Raw genomic sequence first — 27,644 nt, 5'->3', positions numbered from 1 at the left:
TTGCCTTCTAGACTTTCACTCCCTTGTCTCAGGCATTATTATTATTTTAATAGTTGTCTAGTTAGCCAGAGCCCCTTCCCAGGGAGACAGGATCTGCATTTTGAAAGGAAAACAAACAAATAAACAAACCTTCATGCAGAATCTCTCCTCTAACCCTGCTAGTTTTCAAAGAAAAAAAATTCAAGACTCTTCTAAAACATGATAAAGGGCAAGCGAGGTCAGAGGATCGTGGGCTGCCTTTGGAAGTCACCTTTGACGGCTGCTGTGCTGCAGCAGAGGGCTGCAATGTTTTTATTTCCGATCTTCTCTTAAGATTGCTGCTTTGGAAACGCACCTTCAGTGTGAGCAGCTTGCTGGACTGAAAGGGGATTTTTAGGTTGCAGTGAGGAAGAAAAAAAATAAGCTATTCAGTAACAGTTACAGAAATGGTGTTGTCAGGAGTGCTGGTGCCAAGTGCCTGCATACACTCATGTTTCCAGCTTCAGGAAACCCTGACCAGCAATGGGAAACTCCCACCTTGGCCCATTTGCAATCAGGATCCCTCCACCAGCCTGGGCTGCCTGGCACACTTGTTGGCATGCCAGTAATCACATTATTGCTTTTTCAGCCATTTCACAAGTCCAAAGTCAGATCAAAATGCTCCTTTTCTGGCAGCATTCCCAAGTTTTTGTGTGTGCTTAGCAATGCAAAACCAAGTAATGACGGAGACAAATCTCACGACATCCCAATCCAGCTATTGCACCTAAGCAGTCACATCTCGATATGCCCTGGTGATGCAGGAGTGTGGCTGCAACATGCAGCCAGGTAAGAGTTGGGCACTTTCTGCAGCAGCTTCTGGGATATCAACATTTCTTGGGCTGCAAAAAAGTAGGGAAGAAGTGTTTTGTGAGTGAGCAGCAGAAGTGTGCATTTCCTCAGCCTGAGACCCCTCTTCTCCTAATCATCTACTGTTAGCTTGGATGAGAACCGAAACTGTGGGCTTTAGGAGTAGTCCAAATAAAACTTTGTTTTATTTATTACTTTTTAATGTTCCTGGACATTTTTTCTTCCTTTGTCCTTTTTAACAATGCTCATCAGTATTTCTACTTTAAAAAGACCATGTTCTCACTTAAATTATGTGTTGAGAGATAATTCTGTATTTTATATATGTAATGTATACGCATACAAAAATACGCTCATATATATGCACTACTGCAAGTGGGAGTTGCTGCTTTGCATACATACTTAACTATTCAATAGTAAACAACAACATGACAGTTTTTTAACACAAAATGAAAAGCACAAACAAATTTAGGGGCTCCCTGTATTTCAGAACTGTGTAATGTCATTGTACTTACTTCCAAGTACTCTGTGGAGTATCCTGTGTGAGGGCACTAATCTAGATAGTTTACAAAAGATTGTGGAAATCCAATTCCAGAAATGAACTTTTGCATCTCTAGGAACAGCTGGAGAGGCTCAGGTCTACTCATCCTTCTCAGAATGGAAACAGGGAATTTGGATTAGATACAGATGGTGTGGGGACTTCATTCATGACAGAAAGAGAGGCAAATATGTAGAGGCATAACTGCTTGAATGTAAATGCATAATATCTGTGTACATATTTCTGACTTTAAACTATGAACACCATAAATACACTCTCATGCAAGAGGCAAAGCATATGCCAATGTAACAATATCCCATTACCTCTCCAGTAAAAAAGAATTTTCATAACTTATTCATACTGCATTGAATGAACACCAAGATTCACTGCTGGCTGTTAATTATCCTCTACAAAGACCTGGTTATTGTGTTCGATCTTAGTAAAGGCACAGTTGTTATTGTAGTGAACATAGAGAGAATGGTACCTGAGGGAGTGGGGAGGAAATATGCTTGTGCAGAATTTTAACAAGAAGTCTGTTGCACAGAAGGGATTCATAGGGTAGGATTTTGATATGTGCTTCAGGAAATTAAGCTTTTTCAAGACAAAAACCTTGTTGTGAATCTCTGAATACATGATATCACTCAGTACTTGAAAGATGCCAGCTACTTAAATATTTCTAAGACTACTTTGACTGAAGGGGTAGAAGGGAGGAATTGATCTGTTTTCCCCCTGAGGCCTATGACCCCATAATCATATCAAAGTAGGTGTATGCAAGAACTCACAAGGCAAATTCATCTCCCTGGGGTTTCTGAGGAGCACTTGGAGGCCACCAGCCAAAGGCAGCAACCTGCTTCCTCCATACCAGTGTGGTAGAGGAACTGCAACCTTACAGGGAAGCTTTCCCTGTGGATCCCAGTGCAATGGCATAGTGGGATAGTACCAGCTGGAACTGCCCTGTGGGCTGGGTACAACGCTGAGGCCACTGGAACCCATCAAAATTCAGAAAAAGAAGACCTGGGAACAAAGGTGATTTATCCCAGGGAGCCATGCAATTTCTGCACTGAACTGTTGGAAATGCTGCAGCTGCTTGGCATTTCAGTGAGTCCAGGAAAGATCTGCTGAAGGTGTTGCTTTAATGAGTTCCTTCCCACGTGCTCTCCACTACCTGAATGTCAGACAGGAGGAGGCAAAGCCTTGCAACATTTAGGTTGCTAAAGTCATTGCCTCTGGTATGAAATAAGTTGGTGGCTTTAGGCTCATGTGGGAGGACTATTTCTGTTCAGGGGTAGCACAGCAGTTGCAAGGGAGTCAGCCTCTCTCCCTCTTTCTTTTTGTTGTTTGTACTCTATGCTCCTCTTCTTGGTTCTGCAGGGGCACATATAGAGCTCACACAGAGAAACAGAAAGAAGATACAGTAGGTCAGGGAAGTGAGGCAAGAACTTTGGAGTGGGATATAAGAAACCATCACAGGATGATCCACTGTTGGTCCAGCTCACCGAGGTGCTGGCCATGGCACGGTCCTGTTGAGGTGCCCTGCCCCGCAAGGCCAGTTGGATATGACCCTGGTAGTCCTGCCCTTGCCTCCTTGACTGGGCTTGAACACAGTGGGATGCTGTCTGCTGTCACTAGTGCCTAATCCAATACAGCAGTTAAGAAGTCAACACCAGAAGAGACAGACTTAGGAGATTTGTGGATTCTTGCTTTGTGTTTAAAAGGAACCTGTGCAGGCTTCCTTCAGAATACCGAACTTGGTCTGACTGTTAACAACAAAATAGGTTAATTATACCTTCTGCTAATCTGTTGGCACAGTGTTCAGCATCAAATCCTGACCTGTGAGCAGATACCAGTTTTGTTTGCATCGCTGTAGTTGACAGGGCTACTATCAATTTATGCTTAGAGACTTCCAGCTTATAGCAGTTAGAAACAGTCATCAGCTAGACAGTTCATTAACGAGAGTCTAGATAGTGTGACATGTTGTTTCATTCACTTCTTCTAACTTGTTTGAAATCAAGCTGGGAGATGCTCGTTCCTGGATGGCCAGCAGGACCTGCAGACTGTCTGTGAGCAAGCACGATCCAAATGCATTTCCACTACTCAGCTATTCACAGCTTGGGAAATGTTGCAAGACCATTTTGTCTGCAAGTTGTCTTGTTACCAGAATTTTTTTTTTTTTTTCTCCTTTTGGCACATCCCTGGGTTAGAATGGAAGACTGTAAATACTTTAGGAGTTTTAATAGTGCTGCTGCAAACTGTAGTATTCTAATAGCTGCTTGCAAAGTTCTTCTTTATTTGGGAACAACTTGGAAGTATGGCATCTCTATAACTTCTGATGCTTAATATTAAAACATCTTGAGAGGATTTTAAAGATTTTTTTTCCTCTGTTGATTTTGTGATGAGTCAGAAAATAGTTTTGATGCCCCTTTTGCCTCTGATTTTGTTGACCCCCAGCTGTTGTCCTGCAGCTGTAACAAACACACACACTGCACCACCTGGGGTCTCACTGGCAGCAGAGGGGAAAATAGCCCTCAGCAAAATTCCACGGGAGACATGCTGTGCTCCATGCGTAAAGCTGGTGGATCAAAGATGTAAACTAGGAGTATGTTTTTCAGTTCCTGCAGGGGAGTAGACCTTGCTTAAACTCGACTTACACTCTAGGAATGCAGTGTCAGTGTGGAAGAATGCTGAGTCTTCCCACTTCCTCGATGTCAGGATTGTATTTAGCAGCCTTATAATAAAAGGATACCAAAATGAATATACAAAATGTTGTCAGGCAGAGGCAATCAGTTGGCCAGCATCTAAGGAGTACATTTGTATTTGTGTCTTGGAAGTGTAAGTGTGACAATGTTCAGGTGCTCAGGCAGAGCAGCAGAGCAGGCAGACTGTCAGGGTTCTGACCTGAGGTGTGGTGACAGCTTGCTTTCTCTCCTCTCCTCCATTATTTTCCCCTTCATTCAACCAAATAGCATAACCACCTATCGCTGCAGCATTTAAGTGCTTTTTTGCAACAGCTGCACACAACCAAAAGTGCTGGCTTTTCTGGTATATACGTTGCATCTCATTGTTATGACTCTTCTAATCTATCTCTAAATGTCCTACTCCCAGGGAATGGCCACCATTTTCTTAGGGCTCAATTAATACTATGGTTAGACATGACACAGCAGATGAACAGTCCATTTGCTTGTTTAGGCTCCAGTTTTGGCTTGAATAGTGGCTTATATATGGTTATCCTTTACATGGAAGGGAAAGAAACACCAAGACAAATGTCTGCAAGTCAGAGAGCTGTTGAGATTAGCTGGGACCACTAAATGTTCAAGCAAACGTGCATCAAAACACAGGATAACCTTATTGCAACAGTATTTGCCATCTTGCTTTTCATTTCTTGTGTTGCAATAGTAAAAGGTGCTTGTTTCCTGGTCAATGTTGTGCCTTAACATGATTCAGGGTGCGAAGGAGCAAAGAAGCCTCTTGGCTTGGGCTCCAAAGTGAAGCCTAGATCAGTCCAAGCTACCTGGCTCCTCTGCTGGAGAAGACTGCACAATTGGAAGAAGAGATAGAGGAAGAAGAAGTTGTGTCCCTACCTGAAGAGTAGGGGAGGGCATCAAGACACACCTGAAAAGAGAGCAGCCTAAGCAGGGCCAGCACACAAGGTAGGTGACCGCAGCATCGGATATCAATACACAGCTGGCTGGTTCTACATAGAAGAGCTTACCTGGGACTTCAGCACAAAAGTAATTGCCTGTGGAAAATAAATGTGTGTTAAACACACATGTGATGGATGGGAGTGAGTAATCTCACAAGATATGTGAGAAGAACCAGAGAGATGAGATCAGCCGCAGGCGAAGTAGACCAGGGACTTGGTAAAGTGGAAAAGAAACCAATAGAGGGAGAGTTTTCTCTCCTTTTTTGTCACAGTTTTCGGGACTAAACCAACTACTGAGTGTAAGCATTGAATCAGAATTTTTTTTTCTTCTTTGTGTGAAACAAACTAGAATGTGTAAACCATGGTAAGGTTCTTATATATAATGGTTTAATTTCAAACATAAAACCAAACGTGCTGCTCTGGGCTTTTTCTGGGCTCCTTGGGCAAGCACGTACCTATAGCAAGCACCACTGCCTCGTCTGCCGCTCTGCAATGCTTGGCACTGCAAGAGCAGCCAGAAAGCAACAAGGCAGAAGGGCAAGGGGCTGAGGGGGAGCTGGGTGCTACCTTGGTTTGGAGCCCTGGTGGAAGGGCAGCTGGTAATGCTATTTTCTATATAGCAGATGCAAAACTTTGGGATAGACCATTTCTGTGATGGCCAAATATGACAACAGTGAGAGTAGCAACTGTTAAGACCCACAGTGCATCTGGTCAAGGGAATGTTATGTCTTTGTTTTGGTTACTTTTAATATTTTCCTGTTATTAACAATGATCCTGCTGAATGCCCCTTCCTGTATGCAAACAGGCTGCTTGATGGCAGGCGTGCCAAGGCAGTCCATCACATAGCCAGCAGCACGCAAAGAGCCCAGCCCATGGCCGTGCGCGTGTGTGAATATATCTGTACCCCTGAGTAGTCTCGTTGTATCTCGTACTCCTACCCAGATGAGTAAGGTCAAGGATCATACGGCCAACAGGTCAGGCTAGGGAGGCATTTTGATTTAATCACATTTCATATATGGCAAGGGGTATCATTGTGTTTTTCAGCTTTGCTTTTTCCAACACTTTTAGATACCTCATGTGGGGAAAGTAGTATCTTTTAAAGAATACATTCTATATTTGGTAATGATTTGAGGCACGAATGTGTCTGAAGGAGAAAGGCTTTTCAAGCAGCATGCTGCTGGCTTAAAGGTTCCTCAACAAATTCTGCTGGGCTCTGCCTCTGAGCCATGCTGCTCTCTCACCGGCCTGAGCCTTGAGGGATCAATTCGGGAACTGCTTGAGACTCTGCACGATATTCTTCAATAGCCCCTTTCTTCTCTGGAAGAAAGATACAGGGAAATGTCAGAGAGTATTAACAACTTAGATAGGCAGGTGGCAAGGCTTGAAAACCATACAGAGATGATTGAGAGAGGAGTACTGTCCCACAAGGAAAGAGTCACAAATACTGCACAAGTGGACTTGGAAAAATTGTTTTTTGTATTTTTTTAAAATACAGCAGCAACTTAAAAAAAAAAAAAAAGTGGAAAACCAAATCTAACTAATGTCCAGCCAGTATCTTGGCAATAGCACTAACATCCAGGCTAAAAGCTCTAGTTGGCTCTAATGGCCAGGGGCTGTAACGATATGCTTCCAAGCACAGTGAGTGTGAAATGGTCCAAACCAGAGATCACAGCCAGGCAGTGGTAGGCTCTGTGTGGGCTTTGCAGGATTCCATGCTCGGATGCTGAAGTGCCCAAGAGGACACTGAGCTGCTACTGAATTCAGAGCTGCTTTCACCATTAACACCTTGAGTTGTTTTCCTTCTCCATAAAGAAAGATGTGTGGTGCAGGAAAAACCTGGGCTAGTGCTGCTTGGGAGCTGCATTGGAGCTGGGCTGTTACTTCTCAGGACGTTAACTGATGCTGTGTGGCAGCAATTTGCAAATTGTCAAGGCATGTGTATGTGGAAAGTCTACGACAGGAAGGAAAAACATTTTCTAAAGAACAGAATGGAGTAGTAGGCAAATAATTAGGCTCTTACTCAAAACAGAAAACAAGGAAGAACGCTCTTCCATTTTTCTTCAAGGTGGAAATATGGTGAAAGGGAGGATGGTTTGAGATCCAAAAGAATGGGAGTTTCGTTCTTAGCTCTGCTGTGACCTCTGGCAAGGCTTCTACATATCTCATTCATGTTTGTGAAACGGGGATAAATTCTTCCATGATCAACAAGAGATTTCATTGAGAACATCCTCAATGGACTGAGTAATCAGGCAGGGAGACAGAGCAGTATCAGAGGGAGTTCTCTGATTTCTATAATGTGCACCACTGAATTAGGTAAGCAACAAGCCAGGATTTCAAACAGTTTTGGAGTTGAACAGTGTTGGTATCTAACAGAAAGTAAATGTTTTATATTGGGAGATAAGGATATTTTGTTTCTCGTAGTGTAAACAAGAAAATATTTACCTTTTTAGATTAGCTGCAGCAATGAAAATACTTCGCATAGGCACTAGCTGGGAGTTCTCAGAGTCTGTTAAGGTCTAGTACAGACTGGAATGGAGAGTTGAATTAAATATGGGATACAAGGCAGGTTGAGGCCTTTTCGCTCAAGATACAGCAGGTCATGCTCTTTGCGAAGTCTCTTCTGTGCTTATAATCATACTGATGACCTGTGTATCAAATGTGGACAAACGGTAGACAAACCGATGCAGAAATGGGAGAAAGGATCATTAGCTCACTGTCATGTCGGCTGCCACTTGTTTTTGACTCAGAATTCAAGTGCGGGTTTAAGTTACAGTCCATGCAAAGTTGTACTGCCCTGGGGTCCTAACTCCTTAGGGAACAGTAAATAACAATAAGGCAGCTTTCTCCCTGTGGCCTAGAATTAACTTGCAAGTTTAACTGATCTGTTTTATTGCAGAAGCTTATGTTGAATTCTTCTACTACAGGAAACATGATTCATCCAGGAAGTAAAATGGCTCCAATGAATAACCTGAGTGTCACATAAATAAAGAGAAGAATGCTGCCAATTTTCTAAGATTTTATGACACTGTTCCCTTATACTGTTAAAAATGAAAGATAATGTTAAAGACTTACTTACTCAATGAACATGCTGTTTTAACTTCCCCTCTATATCTTTAAGCAATGAATGACAGCACAAAAAGAAGTCTACTTGTCTAATTAATTTTAGATTAGCGTAGGGAAAACAGGGACTGGCAAGTATAATGTGCTGAAGAGAACGGGTATTTATTTTCCCGTAAAACAGCAAAATGTAGGTAGAAGACTGTAACTTGATTTTATTGCTCCAAGCCTTGGAGATTCTTATTACTATGCCAGGTCATTATTATTCTCTTAGCAACAAAAGATTAAAAAAAAAAGTTCATTAAAAATATCTTAGGCTAACCTCACAAACGTGTAGCAGCAAGAATAATAATAATGCCACACACATCCCTTTGTCACCCTGTGACAAGAATGGGCACTTCTGTTTTTCTTGGAATTAACCTTTTTGGGTAGAAGAGGTGAATAGCAGGACTTGGCTGCTGAATTCTTTCATTATCCCTCCTTCCTTTGTGTGGGGCATGAAGGACTGTGAATCAGAGCATTGCTAGGTATGGCTACAGGCATCCAAGGCGGTCTAGGTGCATTGATTGCCTCAGCACCTATAAGGCAAGACTGCTCAGCTTGAGAGCCAAGTTTCCTTGCTGTACAACATGAAGAGGAATAACAAGTTTCTGGATGGTATTTTTAGAGATGTGAACGTGCCCAGCAAAGGAGGGTCTGAAGTGTACAGTGCAAGAGAGAGGTGCACACGAAAGATGAGTTGCTGTGACTAGGACACAAAAAGGCAGTCAGTCATCCAGAGGGGATTGCAAACATCAGAGTACCAGAGTTTGTCCCCAGATGCACGAGAGGTGACAAACCTGCAACTCTGTGATGAAATAAACAAACCTTGTCAAGGGCACCCCAGCTATGAACAGGGAGGAAATGTGACTGAGACAAGCACTGTAGTGTGCAAGTGTCCCGAAGACAGTGTATTTATTGGTACATCATGCAGCACCTGGTTTGGACCCTCTCTCATTTTCAGTTTTCCTTTGGCATCCAAGCGAGACGCCTAAGATAGGTGGCACTGGTATGCATATCTCCTGCAGATCAGCAGAACTGAGGGCACTGCACTGAGTAGTCTGACTTACTCCTTCCTTCAGCTGTGTTTTCTGCATGGATAACGCACTTCCATCACAGAAAAATCAGTTAGTTCATAGGCCTAAGATGATATCCCTCACCAAACTTCTGAAAATGGTTTGGACCTTGGACATCAGTGATGTACCAGGTAAGAAAGTGGGATGAAAGGCTTTGTAACAGCACTGGCTCCCATGGCATGAAGTTTTTCTCCATTCTCTGTGATTCAAGAACCTAAAGATGCTGTTTTCTTTCTACCTAGTGTGTTGCATGCAGATCACAGAGACTATCCCATGGGGTCTTTGAGAACACATTCTGGTCCTTCCTTTCATCTTGGGTTTCAGCTCATCAGGTTTGAAAAAGCTGTATTAAAAAAAAAAAAACACAAAACTTTTTTTTTGTCAGAGTCAAAAGGCAAACATTGATTATGTCATCTTCAGAGATGAACAGCAATGGAATAGAAAACCAAGACAAACCAGTAGTCCCACAAGCTATGGATGAGTGGGCTTGATTTCCCTCAGGTGATCTCTTGTCTGGGTTCTACTAGGTCTACATTGCTGGAATCTCCCACTGCAGCTTTTCCTGGGTGAGTATTCTTAACATCTTTTATCATTTCATCTTTCTTGGTGTTCAATAAGGATTTAACTCAAGCTGCAGCTGGTCTCTCTTCTTTTACTGAGCAGCCGGTTTTCATGAAATGTATAAGAATTTAACATTTTTAGACTTTTATTGCTCTGTCATATTTGGTTAAATTTAGCTACTATTTGTTCATGTCCTCTCTCTTTTCTCTTGCACAATGTGCAAGTATGTACATGCACATGTATGCATGCACACACATACAGATTTACGCTGCATATGAAGAGATAATGATCTTGAAACTCTTGATTTCTGTAGGAATACAGGCTAGGGAAAAAAGTAATGCTTTTTCTTTGGGAGAGGAAAAGGAGGATATTTTTTTTTTCCCAGACAGCAGAAAGAATATTCATTTACTACACCGTTTACATGTAATGCGTGTTGCTGAGAATCTGGCACTACTAGTATAAAATGAATGATGTAGTGGGATTCCTGTCCTAGAGCTGCATACTTGTGCTTATGGACAGCATGCATGCTTTGCCTCCAGTGCCTGAGTAGTCCTGCTGAGATGGGAGGAATGCATAGAGAACGCAGGCTTGCTGTGAGATCCTGTCTCCACTACATCTTTTGCAGTTTTGCCATGGGAAAGGCGGCATTTTACCCTTCATTGGTAAGTAATTAAGATGATAATGGAGTTGCTGAGTTTTCCAACTTTGTGAAAACAAACTAATAGCAATGATCCACTTCAATAATTCAGATATTAATTGACACGAGAGAAACAAAACATTAAAAAATAATTAACTTTTGTTAATTAATTTTTAGAAATAGGAAGGACAACTGCAGCAAGTGCAGATGTTTGCAAGTGTCATTAGATTGGGAAGGCTGTGCAGTAATTCTGAAAAGAAAACAGGTCAAAAGTACCAAGTGGGGGCTGCAGTGTGGTCTGAGTAGCGTGAACTATGCGATTGCTACTGACCTGCAAAAAAGGTGATGAAGATGTGCATTTTTTAAAGATGCCTACAGAAGCCAGAAGTTAATTAGCAGTTACAGAATGTCTACTGGTGTTCTATGCCAGCACCACCAGTGCGTTCATTATTGTCATTTTCAAGCACCAAATATGCCCCTTTCAGACTTATGCAAAAACAGATTGATGATTCTTTTACTGAGGCATTTCTTAATTACTGTTTCTTTTCCTCCAGCCCAAATTTTTTCCTGTGACTAGAATTGGATTTTCAAATCTCGCTCAGCTTTGTCTTCCTTGGAATTCATGATGCAATTCCACTTGTCTGTGGTATTGCAGGAAGGCAAGGTGAGTAGATGTTACCATTGTTCAAATTTTTAAATTTCAGAAAACCTGAAATGAACCCAGAACTTTCCACCTCCTCTTTCAAAGTTAATAAGTAGAAATGCACAAAACTAATTTGTTCTGTTGCTCCTCCTAATGCATTATGTCTATTTAAATGAAATTATGCTTGTGCGAAATAACACGGAGCCTCTATGTGCCACTGTACACATGCCAGAAGTCTGTTCAGCGATGGGGATTCCTCACAGGGGAGTGAGAGCAGATCAGGCACCTCGGAAGCATCCAAGCCAGCCAGGCTAAAGTTGGCATGGGCTGTGTGCAGCTCCCTAGTGTGGGGAATGTTCTCCTGCTATGCATGGCCCCTGAGCCCTCGCCTGGAAGTTGCTGCCCACAACTCCTCTTTAAAAGATCCTGTCAAGGATTGTTGTGTTTTTTTTAAAAAACAAAGAACGGTTCCCTCACCTAAAGGTATGTAAGTTTTTAGAGCTCTCATCCAGGTTTATAAATCTCTTTTACACAGAAAAATGGACCTTGATCCTTCACTGTTCAGACCACCTTAACCCTCCAGCCGTTAGGCTGCTGGAATTGGGGCTGCTCAACAACATGGAGACAGCATGGGATGCGGTTTGGACTGTAGCCCCAGACTTCCTTCTCCTAGAAGGAGCCACAGAGTCCTGCTTGGTCTTGCTCTGGGAGTTGCAATTTAGACCGAGATTCCTAAAAATATGTCACTTCATCACTCTAAAATTATTTCCTTTCAGACTACGTAACTCCTGCTATTAAGTTTTCAATTTTTCAGTAAACATGTGCAAGTATATAATTTGCCAATCTCTTTCATTTCCACAATGGCCTACTTTTCTATCAGTACTATTAAAAGTAAAATGCCAAATCGGGAGAAAAAGAGAATTACACTAGACAAGAAGTACATAAGAAGACATATATTTTTATCTTTCAGGTAAATTTATCTATGTATCTATTTATTTATTTACATTCCAATTTTGTGATGGGCTATTGAGGATCCTTAGATGCCACACTGCTGATTCTGAAAGTCATGGTTATGGACTTCTTCCTCTCAACAATTTTTCTAACCTTACATAAAGGATCTATGATTTTTTTTTTCCAATTATTTCTGTAATTCAGTTGTATCTGTTGTAATGACCTTGAAGGATAGGAATCAAACATAAACAAACAGGATAATGATGATGCCCAAAGGCAGCAACTTTTAGGAAGCCTGAAAAAAAAAGAGAGGTATTTCTCATTTAAGTGAAGCGAGATGGAAGAGCTGTCTATAGTGATTTACCTGCTGAAGGGCAAGTTTTCAGCTATGTACCTATCTGCTTTTTCCTCCCACCTTTCTCCAAATGGGAGAGATGAGATATATTTGCTTCTTCATCTCACTCAGATGCAATAAGCAGCCAATTGAATAAAAACCACCCAAATTTTACAAAGAAGTTTTAAAACTAATATGCTTTTTATTTATTTGCATACACAACTGAAGATAATACAACAAATGAGACCTCCACCCCCATGCAAGTACATTGACATTCTCCTATCTTAGTCACATAGTTTAACATGACAAAGAAAAAACAGCAGGATTAGTTTTCCTGATAATGTTATTAAGGACAAAGCCCAGTTAGTAGTCAAATATTAGATATCCCCAAGAAATCTGACAATTTGCAAAATACACAAAAATATATCACCCAGAGAGAGCTGTAGCTGTAACAAACAAGGAAGAATTTCTGACTAAAAGGGAACATGACTTATTTTGCCCTAATTGCTTAAAAAAATTCATAAACACTATGATTAGGCTAGAAACAATGTTCCAGAGGACTGTCCTCACACACTGGCATGTGTAGAGCTTGGAGAGACTGTCTGTTGGCCACATTCTTTGAAGATCGGTCACCTGTCTTGGTCAAGATTCACAACCTTTAGATTTCTGCACAGACTGGGTTGTTACACCACTTATTCACAGGTTCTTCCTCCTACTGTTGCTAGGCTGTGTGTCTCAGACCTCCCGTCTAGTCCAGAAAGTGTCTGGAACTGGCATGTTCCTGCTGTGGATGCTGGGCTGTCCATTAGTTTGCTAGGCTTTTCTTTATCCCATCAACAGCTTCCACTGGATGTGAGCAGACCAGCAGAATCAAATGTCTCCCTTGCTAATAGCTGGATCCAGGTACCATAGATTTCTCTTTCACCTCTCCTTAATGGAGTTGTTTCAGGCAGAAACTAGTATTTTTAGAATTGCTTTCCCATTTAAAACAGAAGAACTGCTCTTCTAAAATCCAATTTCACTTTCCATAAATATTACTTGTCTTTCATACGGTTACGCTTGGATACCATCACACCTGTGCAGTGGAGTATACAAATGCCTCAATATGTCAGATGCCCAGAAGTACTGTTTGTGCTCCTCTAGAGGCCAGAAATCCTCGGCTACTGACGGGCACTCTACACAAACATAACCAAAAGCGGGTTCCTGTGCAGTCTAGCAAGCTTGACACCCTGAATTAATCTAGTTGCTGCTGCTGAAGGGAGTCCAACCTCTCCTCATCTGTTCCCAACCATGTAGTCCTATCCCCAACTGTATGTAGTTTGACTCCATTTAACTTGCAATATGGGGAACAGTATTTTTGTTGCGTTTGTTTTCTGTCAGCTGTGTAAGTTAATTAAATTATGGTGAGGTCAACAAGCTATTAGGTTGGCTTAGCTTCTTCTGGTCAAACCACACCTCTCGCTCCAGTCTGCTCCCGCCCTACAAAATTTGTGCTCTTGTAACCACTCGGCATAGGGAAGTGCTTTCTAGGGGATGACGACATGATCAAAGCCAACATCTTTCTCTGACCATTGCCTCTTCCTTGCTGATGTTACACTAGGCAAGGAATCATTTATCTGCTGATTTCTAAGGGGACAGACTCAAGTCATGCAATGATCTCCAACTACTCAAGCAACCTCGCAAGTCAATCTGTCAGTCCTCCCTGGGGCCCTTTACATAAAAGGTCTCCCAATATTCTTAAGTGAATGGGCCCATACGTGACACAGAAATCGATAATGCAATGGCTAGGACTAGCAGCTAGATTATTTTTCCTGTTTGCTAAGGCTTACAAAATTAGAAAGGAGGGCCAAAATTCAAAATGAAGTTGAGTTCTAGTAAGGTTAATAGGTCTGATTCAGAATCTTGTAACTATCTTGCATTTTGTAGTATCAAGTAAACAGCACTTAGAAACCAAATCACATGGTCCTCCAGATTCTACTGAAATTTTAAAGAGATAACTAAAATAAAAGAAGGTACCTCAAATTCAAAATGATACCTCCTCTGAATTGTTGGGTTTTGTGTCCTAGTTACTTTCTCAGGCATGAGATTTACAGGTAGTTCTGCTTGTTGTCCCTCCAGTAAAGGCTGCATTTTAAGATAGCTTGTTGAATCAAATCCCTGCTGATTCTTGAATGTCACTGTAAACCCAGCCTTCCAAACTAAAGTGACCCTTGTCTGTGTTTTCCCTGTGATACAGAACATACCACAGCAGAATGCATTCCTGCCTGTCTTGTCCAGTTGCATTCTAGGCTTCAGCATGACAAAACCACCACTTTACAGAGGAACAGAGCAACACGGATGTGAAAACTGAACTAGACCACATACCAACGACCCTTAAATAATATGTTCCTTTAAAAAAAATGCAGGGTCACCAATAGAAAGGACTACTAAAGACAGAAATAGTACATCATTAACTCAGAAGGTTCAAAGGAGTATATATAGAGAAAAGACATTTCCAAGTATAGCAGGCACTCTACTGGGTGGCAGCTCTGTCAGGTGGTGCACTTCCTTCTGAATTTGCATTGAACTGATATCCTCGGACAGACTGAGCTCCAAGAATGAAACCCATGAGATATAAGTGACCAAATGCAGCACTGAGCTTACAAACAAACTACAGGGTAGATGTTAAGGTTTAGCATTCCTTCCAATTTGCATCTTATTTTACCTTTCTAAATCTTCCCTGAGGTTTCATCAGAAGCTGGTAGGCACCACTTCCTCTCCTGAACTCTACTGCTACTTAATCACAAAGGCTGCACCTCAGTTCTGAAAAAGTTGCATTTTGGTATCTCGTAGAGGTATCCTCATTATGTATACACCCCTGTTGCTTTCTCTGCATCTACATAGCTCAAATTACTACACACCATTTTCAGCAAATGGATTGAGAATTCATCCCAGGACCTGCAGTTTACCACAAGTAGCCTAGAAGTGGGAGACAAGGGCTTGAACAGGCCAGGCTTTTCAATAATAAACTGGTCATGGTTAGTTTATTCAGATCACATACTGATACAGTACATCCGATGGGCAATCTCAAAGAAGAGGAAAGAATGACTCTTACAGTTGGACATGGAGCTCAATCTCTGTGGGTATACCAGCACAGTGCTAACCCAGCAGGAAGACCACCACCTAATAGAACTACCATCCAGTATAGTAAAATTATCTCCTCAATATCCTGCATTTTCCTAGTGAACATCTTGATGCTAATATATTAATAAACAAAAGAATACCAGCTATGTCTTTTCTCATTTCCTTTTTTTCCTTGATTTTTTTTTTTCGCTTCTTGGGTTTGTTCTTAATTTCTATTGGGGACCAGCAAACAAACACTTTCATTACCAATCAGTTTCTATGTACCATTTCTGACCCAGTCTCCTCTTCATGCCTTTTTTTTGGTGACAGCATACCTTTTTTTGCAACTTTCTTGTAATTTACCTTGTTTTTAGTAGTCTACTAATATTCTATTATGCTTGAGTTTATGTTTATTTTAATATAGTATTATCATCACGGTGACTCCCTAATTTTAGATACCTGACTGGAAAAAGTTGGTCTTCTAATAGTGTTGTAAAGCCTATCTACATCAGAGTTTTACAGCACTGAAAAACTCCCTAATACATACTACTGATATTTCAAACTCTTCTGTCTTAAAACACTGCAGTTACATCCTAATCCTGCAATCAGAGCCAAGCAAACTACTCTGTTGACAATATCTCACTGAAGTCACAGAGCTCTAAATGTGCATCCAGCTGTAGAAGACAGACCAACATTCATTCATATTTAGTCCTAGACAATATAATCTTGTCAAAGCAAAATGCCATTGATGTTGTTTGACAATATTCTGCTAATCAGCAAGGCTAAATTTTTAATATCATTCCCACCTTCCCAGCATATAAACAGGAATTATTTATTTTACAGATTCATTGTTAAACGACCCTCTTCCTAGGTTAGCATTAGTTCAAAGTCATCTGTAACAGCTCTTGTTCCAGGATGACAGGCTATCAGCCATTTCACCAACAACTTCTGATATTGCAAAACAAATTGCAGATTTTATACCAGCTTTAGGAGACTTTTTTGAATAGTGCAGCCCTGTGGATCATGTAATCTTACATTTTCATTTTTCTTCTAAAATTTGCTTATGTGCATATACTGACTTGCTTTCAGAGGCTGTGTATTCTAGCTTTTGCTGGCTTAAAAAAAAATATTTCTGACATCATCATACTGTCAAGACTGTCCCTAGTTACAACTTCTGCTTCTCAGTGTGTTCTGTTATTGCAACAAAAAAAAAGAATTGTAAAAAAGCTTCCTCTCTTCTATCAATGTTATTTAACTTGCCAAAAACTGATTCTAAAGTAGACTAACGAGAGATTACGTAAACAAATATAGACATTTTAAAAACAGAAGTGGAGTTTGTATTTTAATTACCCTAAAAAAGGAATGGTGACAGCTTTGGGATCAATTTACAACTTATTATTAAAAGTCACCTAAAGGCCCATTTAACATACTGGCAAAAGTAAATGCATTTAAAACAAGACTACACATCACACAGTAAGAAAGATGTTTCACTGGCAGGAAAGATAACGCAGTCTTTATCATAACTTCCTGATATTAAATCCACATTTTCTCAGCACCTCTTTTGCCTTTTCTGTAACAGTTTCGATTCCAAGCCTAGGCAGTTACTGCAAGGTCGTAGTGATGGACTGATTAAAAAGTGCTGTTTACTCTGCTCACAGAGGCTGTTGGAGATCCTGATTGTATTTCTAGGTTTCCTAGTTACTAACTCCTCCGTGGGCTTATCTGGCTGGCCGGTGGTTTCAAATACTCAGCACAGTTATGGACTATACTCACAGTATCTCCTAGGTAATTCTCAGTAATAATTACATTAAATATTGCAACAGGAAAGTAGGTCCGAGTTCTTCAGACCAGTGCTCTTCAGCCTTATTTGCAGACTCCCTGAACACCACATAAAAGGTAACTAAGAAAAACTCATTCATGGGGAGGGGGGAGTTTACAAGCTGAGGGTCAAACATACTGCCTCAGCCAACGCTGTCCTGTCATCCTGCACTTGCGCTGAGACGTGAGCAAAGGCCAAGATGAAGCCCTCACCCTTTACAGGGACCCTCCACGAGCAACATGGAGCAGCAGGGACACAGGCCCCACTGATGTTTTTTTTTTTGCAGCACGATGTACTTATATAACGCTTTAACATATTTCCTGCTGTAGTTTAGCAAGCCGAGAGCACTGTTTCCTTTGTGTTGCGTAACGCGAGGGCCAGAGCAGCAAACCGGGGCCGAGGTGTTATTAACTCCCCTTAGTATCACCAGAATAAAATCTGCTGGCACGGATACTCGGCGTGCTCTAAGGCCCCGTACGTCGTGGCCGCCGACGCTCCCCTGAGGACGCGTCGTCTTAAAATCTTATTTGCAGCCTTATCCTGGCTGGGTTTGATTTCACAGAGGAGGCAGAGGAGCCTTCGAGCTTCCTCAGCGCCGCTCCCGCGGCTCCCCCGGGGCCGCCGCGCCATTTTAGCGCCAGCGGGGACAAAGCCCGGCCGGGAGGTTTCGAACGAGCGCGGCTCCAGCCCTGCGCCTCCCGGGGCACTGGGGGCGTGGGGGGAGCGCAGCTGCGACGGCTCGTACAGCGCGGGCGGGAGGCGCGGCGACCCGAGGGGGGCATCGCAGCGGCAGAGCCGCCTCCCCGCGGCGCGGGGGCCCGGCCCGGAGCAGGCCCCGGGCTCTCGGCGGGTCGCGCTCATTGTTCCTCGCCCAAGCGCTGGCAAACAGGAAGGCGCCTCGGCGCGGGGCGCTTCCCCCCCCACCCCTCCCCAACCGCCCCCGACGCGTGACTGGCGGCCCGCGCAGCCAATGCGAGCGGCCACGGACGCGGGGCGCAGCCAATGGACGCGCGCGCGCGGGCGGGGGCGGGAGTTCCGGGCTGGCAAGCGGGCGGGCGGGCGGCGGTGTCGGCCGGGCCCCCTTCTCCCGCTGCAAGCCCCACCTTTCGGCTTTCCCGCACCGTCAATCAAAATAGGAAAAAAAAAACCGGAGCAGGCTCGGGCCGCCGCCGCCGCTTCAGCCCGTGAGCACAATAACCATGTCCCCGGCGGCGGCCGCCTAGCCCCCGCCAGTGGGGCCTGCGTGCGAGCCCGCCCGCCCGCCTGCCTGCCTCCCGCTCGCACCCGCACCATGACCGGTACGTACGCACCGACCGAGCCGCCCCGCGGGGCTCCCCGCTCCTGCTCCGGCCCTGCGCGGCCCCGCTCCGGCCCCCGAGCGTCCGTGTGCGAGCGAGGCGAGAGCGGCACTGAGAGCAGCAGCAGGAGGAGCAGGGGGAGGAGGGAGAAGAGGGGCAGGGGCAGCAGCACGGGGAGGAGGAGGAGGAGGAGGAGGAGGGCTCCGTGCGGGAGGGCGGGGGGAGCGCCGGGGTTAGGGGGGGGAGGGAGAGGGAGGGCGGGAGAGGGAGAGGGAGGGGGGGGCGATCGCTCCCGTCAGTGACTCTCCCCTCCCCCTCCCCGCCGTGCCCGCAGCTCCCGAGAAGCCCGTGAAACAAGAGGAAATGGCTGCCTTGGACGTGGACAGCAGCAGCCACGGCGAGTATCTCCAGCACGGCAACGGCGCCGCCTCGGCCTCCGCCGCGGCGGCCGCCCCGCAGGTGAGCGCAGGCCCGGCCGGGCCCCCCCCTCCCCCCCCGCCCCGGTGACACGTTGTGAGCGGGCGCGGGAGCCGGTGCCGCCGCCGCCGCTTCCTGTGCGCGCGTCTGCGAGGAGCCCGGCCGCTGTCCCGCGCTAACCGCCACCCACTTTCTCTCCCTGAACCCGCCCATTGTGGGTAGGACGCTCAGCCGTCACCGCTCGCTCTGCTGGCGGCCACCTGCAGCAAGATCGGGCCGCCGTCGCCGGAGGAAGATGAGGCCGCCGCCGCCGCCGCCTCTCACTCTGCCGGAGCGGTGAGTGCCCGCCCCGCCGCTCTCGCACGGCCTGCCGGGGGGAGAGACGGCACAGCCAGCCAGCCCGCCCGCCCGGGGGGAGGGACGGGACACACGGCACTGCCCGCCCGGGGGGAGGGACGATAGCGGGGCCGACCTGCCAGGAGAGGGGTCCCCGGGCTCCCCTGCCTCTCCAGGAGGAGCCGGGTTCCCGGGAGGAGGAGGGAGCCCGGAGCCCCCCCTCCCCCGCCATGGCGAGCGCCGGCCTCGTTTACTTTCAAAACCGGGGGGAGGCGGGAAAAAAAAACCAAACCACGCTTCGCTTCCTCGGCCCCGGCCCCGGAGCGGCTCTCGGCGAGGCTGGGAGGCGTCTCACCTCCACCTGAGCGCACCCGGCAGCCTCCCCTCGGCCGCCAGCCCGGAGCCGCGCGGCCCGGCAGCTACGCAAAATGAAGGCTGGTGGCGGGGAAGGACGGCGGTAGAAGTAAAATGGCTGTTGAGAAGCGAACGCGGCGGTGGAAAGCCGCTTCCTGTGTCGACGCGGCTCTTTCTGGGCGCAGTCCCTCGCAGTGCGAACCGAATTTCTGCCCTTGCTTCTCGTATTCTGTCAGCAGTGAAAGAAGCCTTGATGACCTTGGGATCTTGTGTATTGAGATGGATCTCGCAGACCAGAAATGTATTCTTGTCAAAGCTAGTTTAACTGTCTCCGTAACAAAAGCCTAATGGAATCTCCTAGGTTCTCTAATTGGTTTGGCTGAACTCTCTTGTTGACGTATTCTCATAAAGTTAAAAGAGATGATGCATTTTTGAATAACCGATGCCTAAAAATATTGGTATTTTAACAGGGAGTTCCGAAATATCTTTTAAAATGGCATGCTAAAGTATTTTTTGGTGTTAGTCCTTGGGGAATTGCATAACTTACCTCTATTTTTTTGGTAGGTAAAAAAAGAAAGAAAAAGCTTGCTTTTTTTTTTTCTCTTTTAAAGCATGTCTTTTTTTTTTTTTTTAAACTTGCTGTACAACAGCTTTGCATGCTTTTAGGATTCTGCAAATAGGGCAAAAATATGTGAAGCACACTGCTGGATAAAGTGGTTTTGGCAAGTTTTTAACAAACGTCCTCATATTAATGATAGTGTTAGGTTTACTAAATAAATTTGAGCGCTACACTTTAAAAATACCTTTAAACTATACATTTCAGCTTACTTTACGTAAAAGGAAGCTGCAGAAAAAATAGTATCTGACACTATGCAGCAGGTTGTAGACTAATGATAAGAGTTTGAAAATATTAAGATTCTGAACCCCTTTCAGTTGTTCTTTCTGCTGACCCTGCTTATTTTCTAAAGCAGTATACCTTGGGGGAAAAAAAAAGTCTTTCTAGGCATTGCTAAGTGCCTGATACCTTTAAAATTTGTTTCATAATACCAGATGCATACAGTGGAATGTTGGATCTCTCTCTTGCATAAACGTACAAAGTGAAAAATGAATGCTGCTTAAATGATAGCTTGCTTTCCTGTATCCGTCTTAAGGTTGTTCTCATTTCAAAGCTGGAATTGTGCATCTTGGGGATGGGTTGATTGCTTAGCGTGAGCAGTGCTAGGTGCGATGGGGTGCTAGAATGCTAGTACAGAACAAATGGTTCCTGATAATTCAAAATGGGGCAAGTGGTTTTGAAATAGTAATTTATTCCTGTTAAATTAATCTGTGGTTGTGTTTAGGTATAAGGAGCTTTGTAGGGCAAAGCGGAAACAATTCAAGAGAAGCCAGAATCTTAGATAAAACTAAATATGAATATAAACTCACTTGCTACTTTTCAGATAGGTCTCTCCTATGTAGTTGTTGTGGTAGTTTTTGCACTCCTACAACAAAGCTTTTCAGTGATACAGAATATTTTGAGGGGAGGGAAACTAAATAAAAAGCGGAGGAGATACCTGTAGTAGTTGAACTAGACACTGGAGTTAATTAAAATGACCTTGATAAAGGGAGGGGAGGTTCTAAAGTCCCAGAAATACATTCTTTGTGAAAAACAGAAGACCAAAAGGGATTAGTGCAGTAGAGATGATTTTTCTGACCCATGAGTGTATCTTATTGGTGGGGGGGGGGGGGTAGAGGAAGGAGCTAAAATGGCTTAAATCGTAGGTACCTCATAACTCATATGGGAAGTAAAATCTGTATGCATCCACACAGGTATAGTAACTTCCTGGGATTTGTGATGCTTATCCCTTTTCCAGAAACAGAAGAATCAGTTTGATACCTGTGTATGGCGATGGTGCCTAATGCAGTGATGTGGAGGCAGCCCTTTCCCGATATTTTCTATACCCAGACTGCAGATCTGGCTGCTGAATGTCTGGTAGAACTCTCCAGCAACATAAATGGACAGTAGATACTGAACTGTATGTTATTTGTAGAAGCGTTTTAAGAGCCTGTGTGTATGAGGATAGTGGTCATGTGGTTTTAGGGGTTATTTTGTTAATGCTTTAGTGACGTTCACTTGCTAGGAGCTGGCAGGGCTGTAGCCAGTGTGCTAGGCTAGCACACGGCTTTCCTGTCTGAAATGGTATGCTGCAGCTGCTCCCCATAGACCAGGAGTATGATTTAAAAGCAGCAGCAACAACCAAACTCCCATAGGAATGCAGGGAATATTGCATGTCTGGAATCTGGGGAAGAGCTGGGGCAAATGTGCTTCTGTTTGCTGTAATCTAGTTAGCCCTGCTTTGAGCCCAGATGACTAGATGACCTTCAGAGGTCCTTTCCAGCTGAAATTATTCTATGATTCTATGTTGATATCTGAATCCAAGCCTGATGTTTGAATGGATGCCACTTTTATGCCACTGAAAAGGATTAGCGTGGAAGTAAAAAGACTAGTGAAATATGGCAACTGCTTGGTATGGAAAACAAGTGAAGAAGATGGTTGATGGAACTAAGCTCAACCACCTTCTGTCTTCCATCCTGTCAGTGCACTGGGCAGGCTGTCTCAAGTCCACAAGCTTTTCAGCTCAGATCAGGGTTCTGGTTAGAGCTTCATTTGCTTTTGGTTGACAAAATGCTATCAGACATTACTGCTGATGTCATGTTTGTGCATTGATTGAGATGGCAGTCCTTTGTCTTAGGGCATGGCTGGTATGCGTGAGGATGCACTGCAAGACTCATGGGAGTATGGGGCGGGAGGACTGGGAGGCAGGTAAGTTGAGAAAGGTGGCAGGCTGGCTGGGAACGCTGTTGGTTCTGACAGCTACCAAAGAATGGGAGCTGTTAGAGATGACTGCCCCGATATTGTGGTGTGTAGTTGCGTATTGTGCACTGCAGGCTGCACTGATTCTTGAGGGGAAAAAAAAAAAAAGAGGGAATGATTTGTTTGTATGTGTTGCTTATGAACAATATGTGGAAAACATTTGGAGAGGTTAATAATTAGCAAAGTGGGAAAGATGAGAATCCTTTCTGTGATGTAGACAAAGCATTTATTTGTATAATTTACAAATAAAGGTTAGAGTGTTACAAGACTGCTTTGGCATGTCTTGAGCTTTAGAGTTGAGTATGTATGCTTCACGGAGCTTAATGAAAATCTAGAATTCCAGTTTGTTCATGCCTCATAACTTTAACCATTTGAGGTACAAATAGCATAACCTCAGCTTAGATAGAAATAGTAATAGTGCTGCTGGACAGAGAAATATGAAGGCATTTTGTGCAACAATATGGATGAGTGCCATGTATCAGAGTTACCCATGCTTCTCAGCTCTCCCGGCCTGTGTGATGGACAAAGTTGTCCTGGCATCCATTTTCTTCTTTATGTGTGATGATACAGCTTCCTGATGCTAAGTTTCTGAATGTGAACAGAGGCACCAGGAAGGGTTCATCCACCGTAGCCTGCCTGGAATTGTCTCGTCTGTCTCTTATACTTCTGCAAAAGAAGATTCAGCTCAAATGTAGTGTCCTAACAGTATGTTTGCTCTGCTGCTGTCAAGAAGCTCATGTTTTAAAATGTTCTTTGATTTTCACATTCCAATTATGTCTTCCTAGTGCTGGATCAGTACCAAGGGTAGAAGTTCTTTCACAGGTGCTTTAAGGGAGTTCTTAAGATAATTTGTTTTATTTCTCTTTACAGTTTTAGAGAAAGTAAGAAAATACATGCTTTAAAATGTTTCTGTATTTAAAGATGGTATCAAGCAAAAAGTTGTCTCTGATATTTAAGCATCAGTAAGAAGTGTAAGATTTCACAGAGCAATTGAGGCAATCTCCTTAACCTCCTTGGACAAAGCAGGGTCAATGAGCAGATTCCTCAGGACTTTGTCCAGTTGTTTTTTAGTATCTCCAAGGATGGAGACTCCATAGCCTCTCTCGGCAGCCTGTTCCAGTGTTTGGTTACCCTTATGGTTAAAAAAACCAAACCCAAAGATTTTTTCTCCTGTTATGGGGAACAGTGTCAAAAGTGCGACTAAAGTAATGATAAATGATATCCCCTCCCTAACCCCATCTAGCAAGCCAGACGTCTCATCACAGAAGGTTGTCTTGTGAGTTAATTAAGCATTGTTTGTACTTCCTAAATGTAGACTCACCAATCCCCATCGCCCACCCCTCTCTCCAAGGTTATTTCAAGGTTATTTATTTTTTTTCCCCCAAGGTTATTTTCAAGGTTATTTGCTCCATTGCCTTCCCAAAGATCAGGTTGAGGCCCCGGTCCTCTTTGTTGCCATTTTTGATATCATAGAGCCTTCAGCACTTGAGTTGAAGGCACAAGGAAAATGAACCATTTCACGCAAAGTCTTATGCAAAATTCTAGTTTGACGTGCAGTTATAGACATTAATACACATATCTAGTTTAATAATTAATAAACAATTGAAGTTACATACAGTCTGGTTAAAAATGACCCCTTGTTGCCATGTTTCATTCCTTAATACTGCAGCTTTCTTGTTTCTACAAATGTCAGGGACATTATATTGGCTTAATTTTGGCAGGTTCTGAACTTCCGCTATTTAAAACAAGCTATTAAAGTTTTGGGTCCAGTTGTCCATCTTGTGCAAAAAAATGTTGATGCTCTTTAAATGAGACACGCTTAAATGTTAAAGATGGTTTCAGTAGATTGGAATTGTCTTATAAAATAACATTTTAAGCAGCCCAAGATAGTAACTTTTTCCCTGAAACATTCTTTCACTGTCTAAACTTTTGATTTGAGCAAATGTATTTCTCTGAATTGTGTGGCTTCATTGGGGTCTCAAACATACAAGAGAATTAATTTGCCCTAACAAGCAGCTTTGTGTCGGGTGGACCACAGTGACTGATGTTGAACATGTTTTTAACCTATGGCAAGTTCAAGATAGAATGTATTAACTCATAGCTTAATGAGAGAGTTGAAGCAAGTGCATTTTATCTTGTATTTGTAATGACCTAAGAATGCCAGATAGTTTACTGTAGCTTGGTAAACACATAGTATTAAACTCATGCATTAGAGACTTAACTCTTTCACAAAACAACAATTTGGATGAGGCAGTGGTCAATCTTGTTCATTAGGTATGTGATTTTTACATGTTTAGGAACTTGTGACTCATTATCTGTCCACCTGTGCTTGTTTTGATGATACTTTTGCCCCAGGACTAAAGGGGCAAAATTGACTTCCTGAAAAGTGCACTAAAAAGCAGTGTGCAATAGACCGGCACAGACAAATGTTTGGTAGTTCTTCAACAGTAAAATACTCAAGGTTAATGGTATGTGTCCAGTTGATCACCTTTGATGTATTGAAATGCAGGTGCCTACAACATATACCAGTTTTTACAGGGATGTTTCTGCCTTTTCCAGTTTTACTTTGGTGGAGGATGTTTTCTTTTTTTCAACTCAAATCTTATCCCTCAGCATGGTTTAGATCACTTTTTAAAGGTATTTTATCTTCTGTATGTTTCTCTTGTCTCCTTCCACGTTTGACTTTTTGACATGTTTTAATTTTCTTTAAATAAATTGAACAAGATGATAGATTTTTATTTATCATGATCCCTTATTCTTCAGGGATGAGAACTTTGTCTCAGAGAAATCTCTTTATTTTACCTGTTGGAAATGATATAAGGTTTGTTAAAGGATCAAAAGACAAGCTGAACAATGGCTGTTGCTTTCACTCTTTGGTGGTACTTGACCCCTCTTCAGGTGGACTTATCATTTGATTTTAGTTCTTCCCATGCCAGCTACTCTCTTTGCTCTGTTGCTGTTGCTTTCTCCTGTTTCCTGATAACTGCTCCCAGTGAACTCCCTGTTGCTTCCTGTTCTCCCCTTCTTGGGCAAGTAGTGGTAATGCTGAACTTTCCTCAGATCTTTGTCCCTTCCTCTTGACACACAGTTTTTGGATTGTAACTGTCCAGCCTTGTCTTAAAGGTGCAGCTTCCAAATAACTGCTGTCTGAGTATCGGTTGATAAGGAAAAGAACTATTGCACTATTTCCAACCTTTAAGTAATTTTCATGGGTGGTTGAGAGACAGCAAACGCTTGCCTCTTGGGACTGCTCTGCGAAGATTAGTAAGTGAGCGGGCTGTAGATGTTGCTGCTCATACATCAGGGTCAGAACTTTGAGTAACTACACCACCACCACTTAATTGCTCGAGGATGCAGTGAAAGGTGATAACTTTTTTTTTTTTTTTGAGTAGGAAAAGGGGTCCAAGAAATGTCTGTTAGCTCAGCAGATTTTGAGAAAAGGTATAATAGTCCAGCTTGTTATGACAGGTTGATGACCAGTTGAGGTTAGAGGTCATCCTCAAATACTCTTACCATACAGGTTTTTTTCGTGCTTTATACTTGTAATTTTGATAGCTGCCAGATAGCTTCTTGAAAGCCTAACACTCTTTTTGCCCCTCCCTCCTCATGATTCGTCTGGTAGTGGCTGATATAGCCAGCTACAAGAACAGCATGTGAATAACAAGCGCTTCACACACTATGTGTAGCAGTAGCTTCATCTCCATGTGCATGGTTACCCTGACCTTCTCCATGGACTGACAAGTGCATCTGCTGAAAGAGTGGCTCTGTAGAGCTAAAACCCTTACAGAGCAGGATTTGAGGGAAGATTTGACTAAATCATGAAAAGGTGAGGAGACATGTATGACCAACATGACAAGGGCAAATGGTGATATGGAAATCAACGTATGTTTGAAGAGAAGAATAATAGGTAATTTACATGTCACGAAGGAGATGGGTTCCCTTTGAGCTATTTCTGCGGGGAACACTCAAGTGTATTATATGTGAGTAGACATAGATGTACAATTGCTTATTAGGTCAGTTTAGTTATTGCCTAAACAGTCAGCATTGCTTATACCTAGTCTTAAATCAGGGAGAAATTATATCAGACTTGTAATGGTTCCCATTGCTTTTTCTTTCTCTCTTATTCTATCAGATATTATCAGCACATTATTTTATACGTATATTTTATAATGACAAACATAATCATATTTTTGCTTTTGGTCTTTTCTGACCAATGTTTACCTAGGACTTTAATGGGTCTTTTGGTACTTCATAAAACTTCCAGTTAACAAATATTTATATACTAGTGAATTGAGTAGTTATGAACTTTTTTTAGCAGCATTTTAGCAACTAGTACGTATTTGTAAACAGTGCTTAAACATAAGAGATAAAGCTAATGGTGGTACCAGAGGAAAATGGTATTTTTGCCTTTTTCTATATAAGATGGTATGACATGGAATATTGTATAATTTTTTTCTAATTTCATAAATTATAAGCTTGAAAGACTAAAGGAATTAAATAATGTTGTTTAAATCATGGGCTAATCAGTATAGGAGGGAAATAAAATAATACAGTGGAATTACCATAATTCCTTTTTCTCTTTCTGATCTTTGAAGCATTGAGGCTATAAAATTAGTTTTGTATCTGTCTGTCTGTCTATCTATCTATCTTTGAGGGCAAAAGAAGGCTAGCATTCTTTTTATTTTATACACAGTTATTAGTTGTAAAGCTCTTGAGAGGAATTTAGAACCAACATGTGTGTTTCCATTCTGGAAATAAAGCTTGCCAAGCACAGTAACTTTTTAAAAAAGTACTCAGACTTAAATAAAGAGTTTTTCTTGTAAACATCTTAGCGTTGAAGCTCAGAGTAGGATAAGAAAGGGAAATTGGCAAAGTCCCAGCCTACAGTATGGACTAAATTCACTCAGATGTACGCCACAGGGATCATTCAGGCTGGCTAAGTCTCAATGCCGTGTTAGAGAAGAATAATCTGCTGTATTTTGCATATCCAGATTTTATTCTAAAAGAAGTGAAGAGTGTAGCATCAGAAGGAAGCTGCAATATGCTCTGGTAGCTTCCCTACCAGGACTGATCGCAGGATCAATGGAGAAAGAAAAACTAAAGGTTTTCTTTCTATGTCTTGTGGACTCTGTTAAAGAGACAACATGTATTTCACAGAGCTGAATG

General features: G+C 43.0%; 1 protein-coding gene across 2 annotated transcripts in view; it reads left to right on the top strand.

Moving 5' to 3' along the window:
* The first annotated feature begins 17,651 nt into the window (after positions 1-17,651).
* Positions 17,652-27,644, top strand: part of SP3 (Sp3 transcription factor) — a 34,738-nt gene continuing 24,745 nt past the window's right edge. Inside the window, exons 1-3 of one of the 2 annotated variants that reach the window (XM_054069923.1) lie at positions 17,652-18,517; positions 18,852-18,976; positions 19,157-19,270. In XM_054069923.1, the coding sequence (XP_053925898.1) occupies positions 18,190-18,517; positions 18,852-18,976; positions 19,157-19,270 (567 nt within the window). In that variant the 5' untranslated portion in view covers positions 17,652-18,189. The remainder of the gene's footprint in view (positions 18,518-18,851; positions 18,977-19,156; positions 19,271-27,644) is intronic. The other variant, XM_054069924.1, reaches the window with a different exon arrangement.

The sequence above is a fragment of the Cuculus canorus genome, chromosome 6 (assembly GCF_017976375.1).
Source record: "Cuculus canorus isolate bCucCan1 chromosome 6, bCucCan1.pri, whole genome shotgun sequence".
NCBI classification, from domain to species: Eukaryota; Metazoa; Chordata; class Aves; order Cuculiformes; family Cuculidae; genus Cuculus; species Cuculus canorus.
Note: the sequence above shows the minus strand (reverse complement) of the source record. Positions and strands in the feature narration are given on the sequence as shown.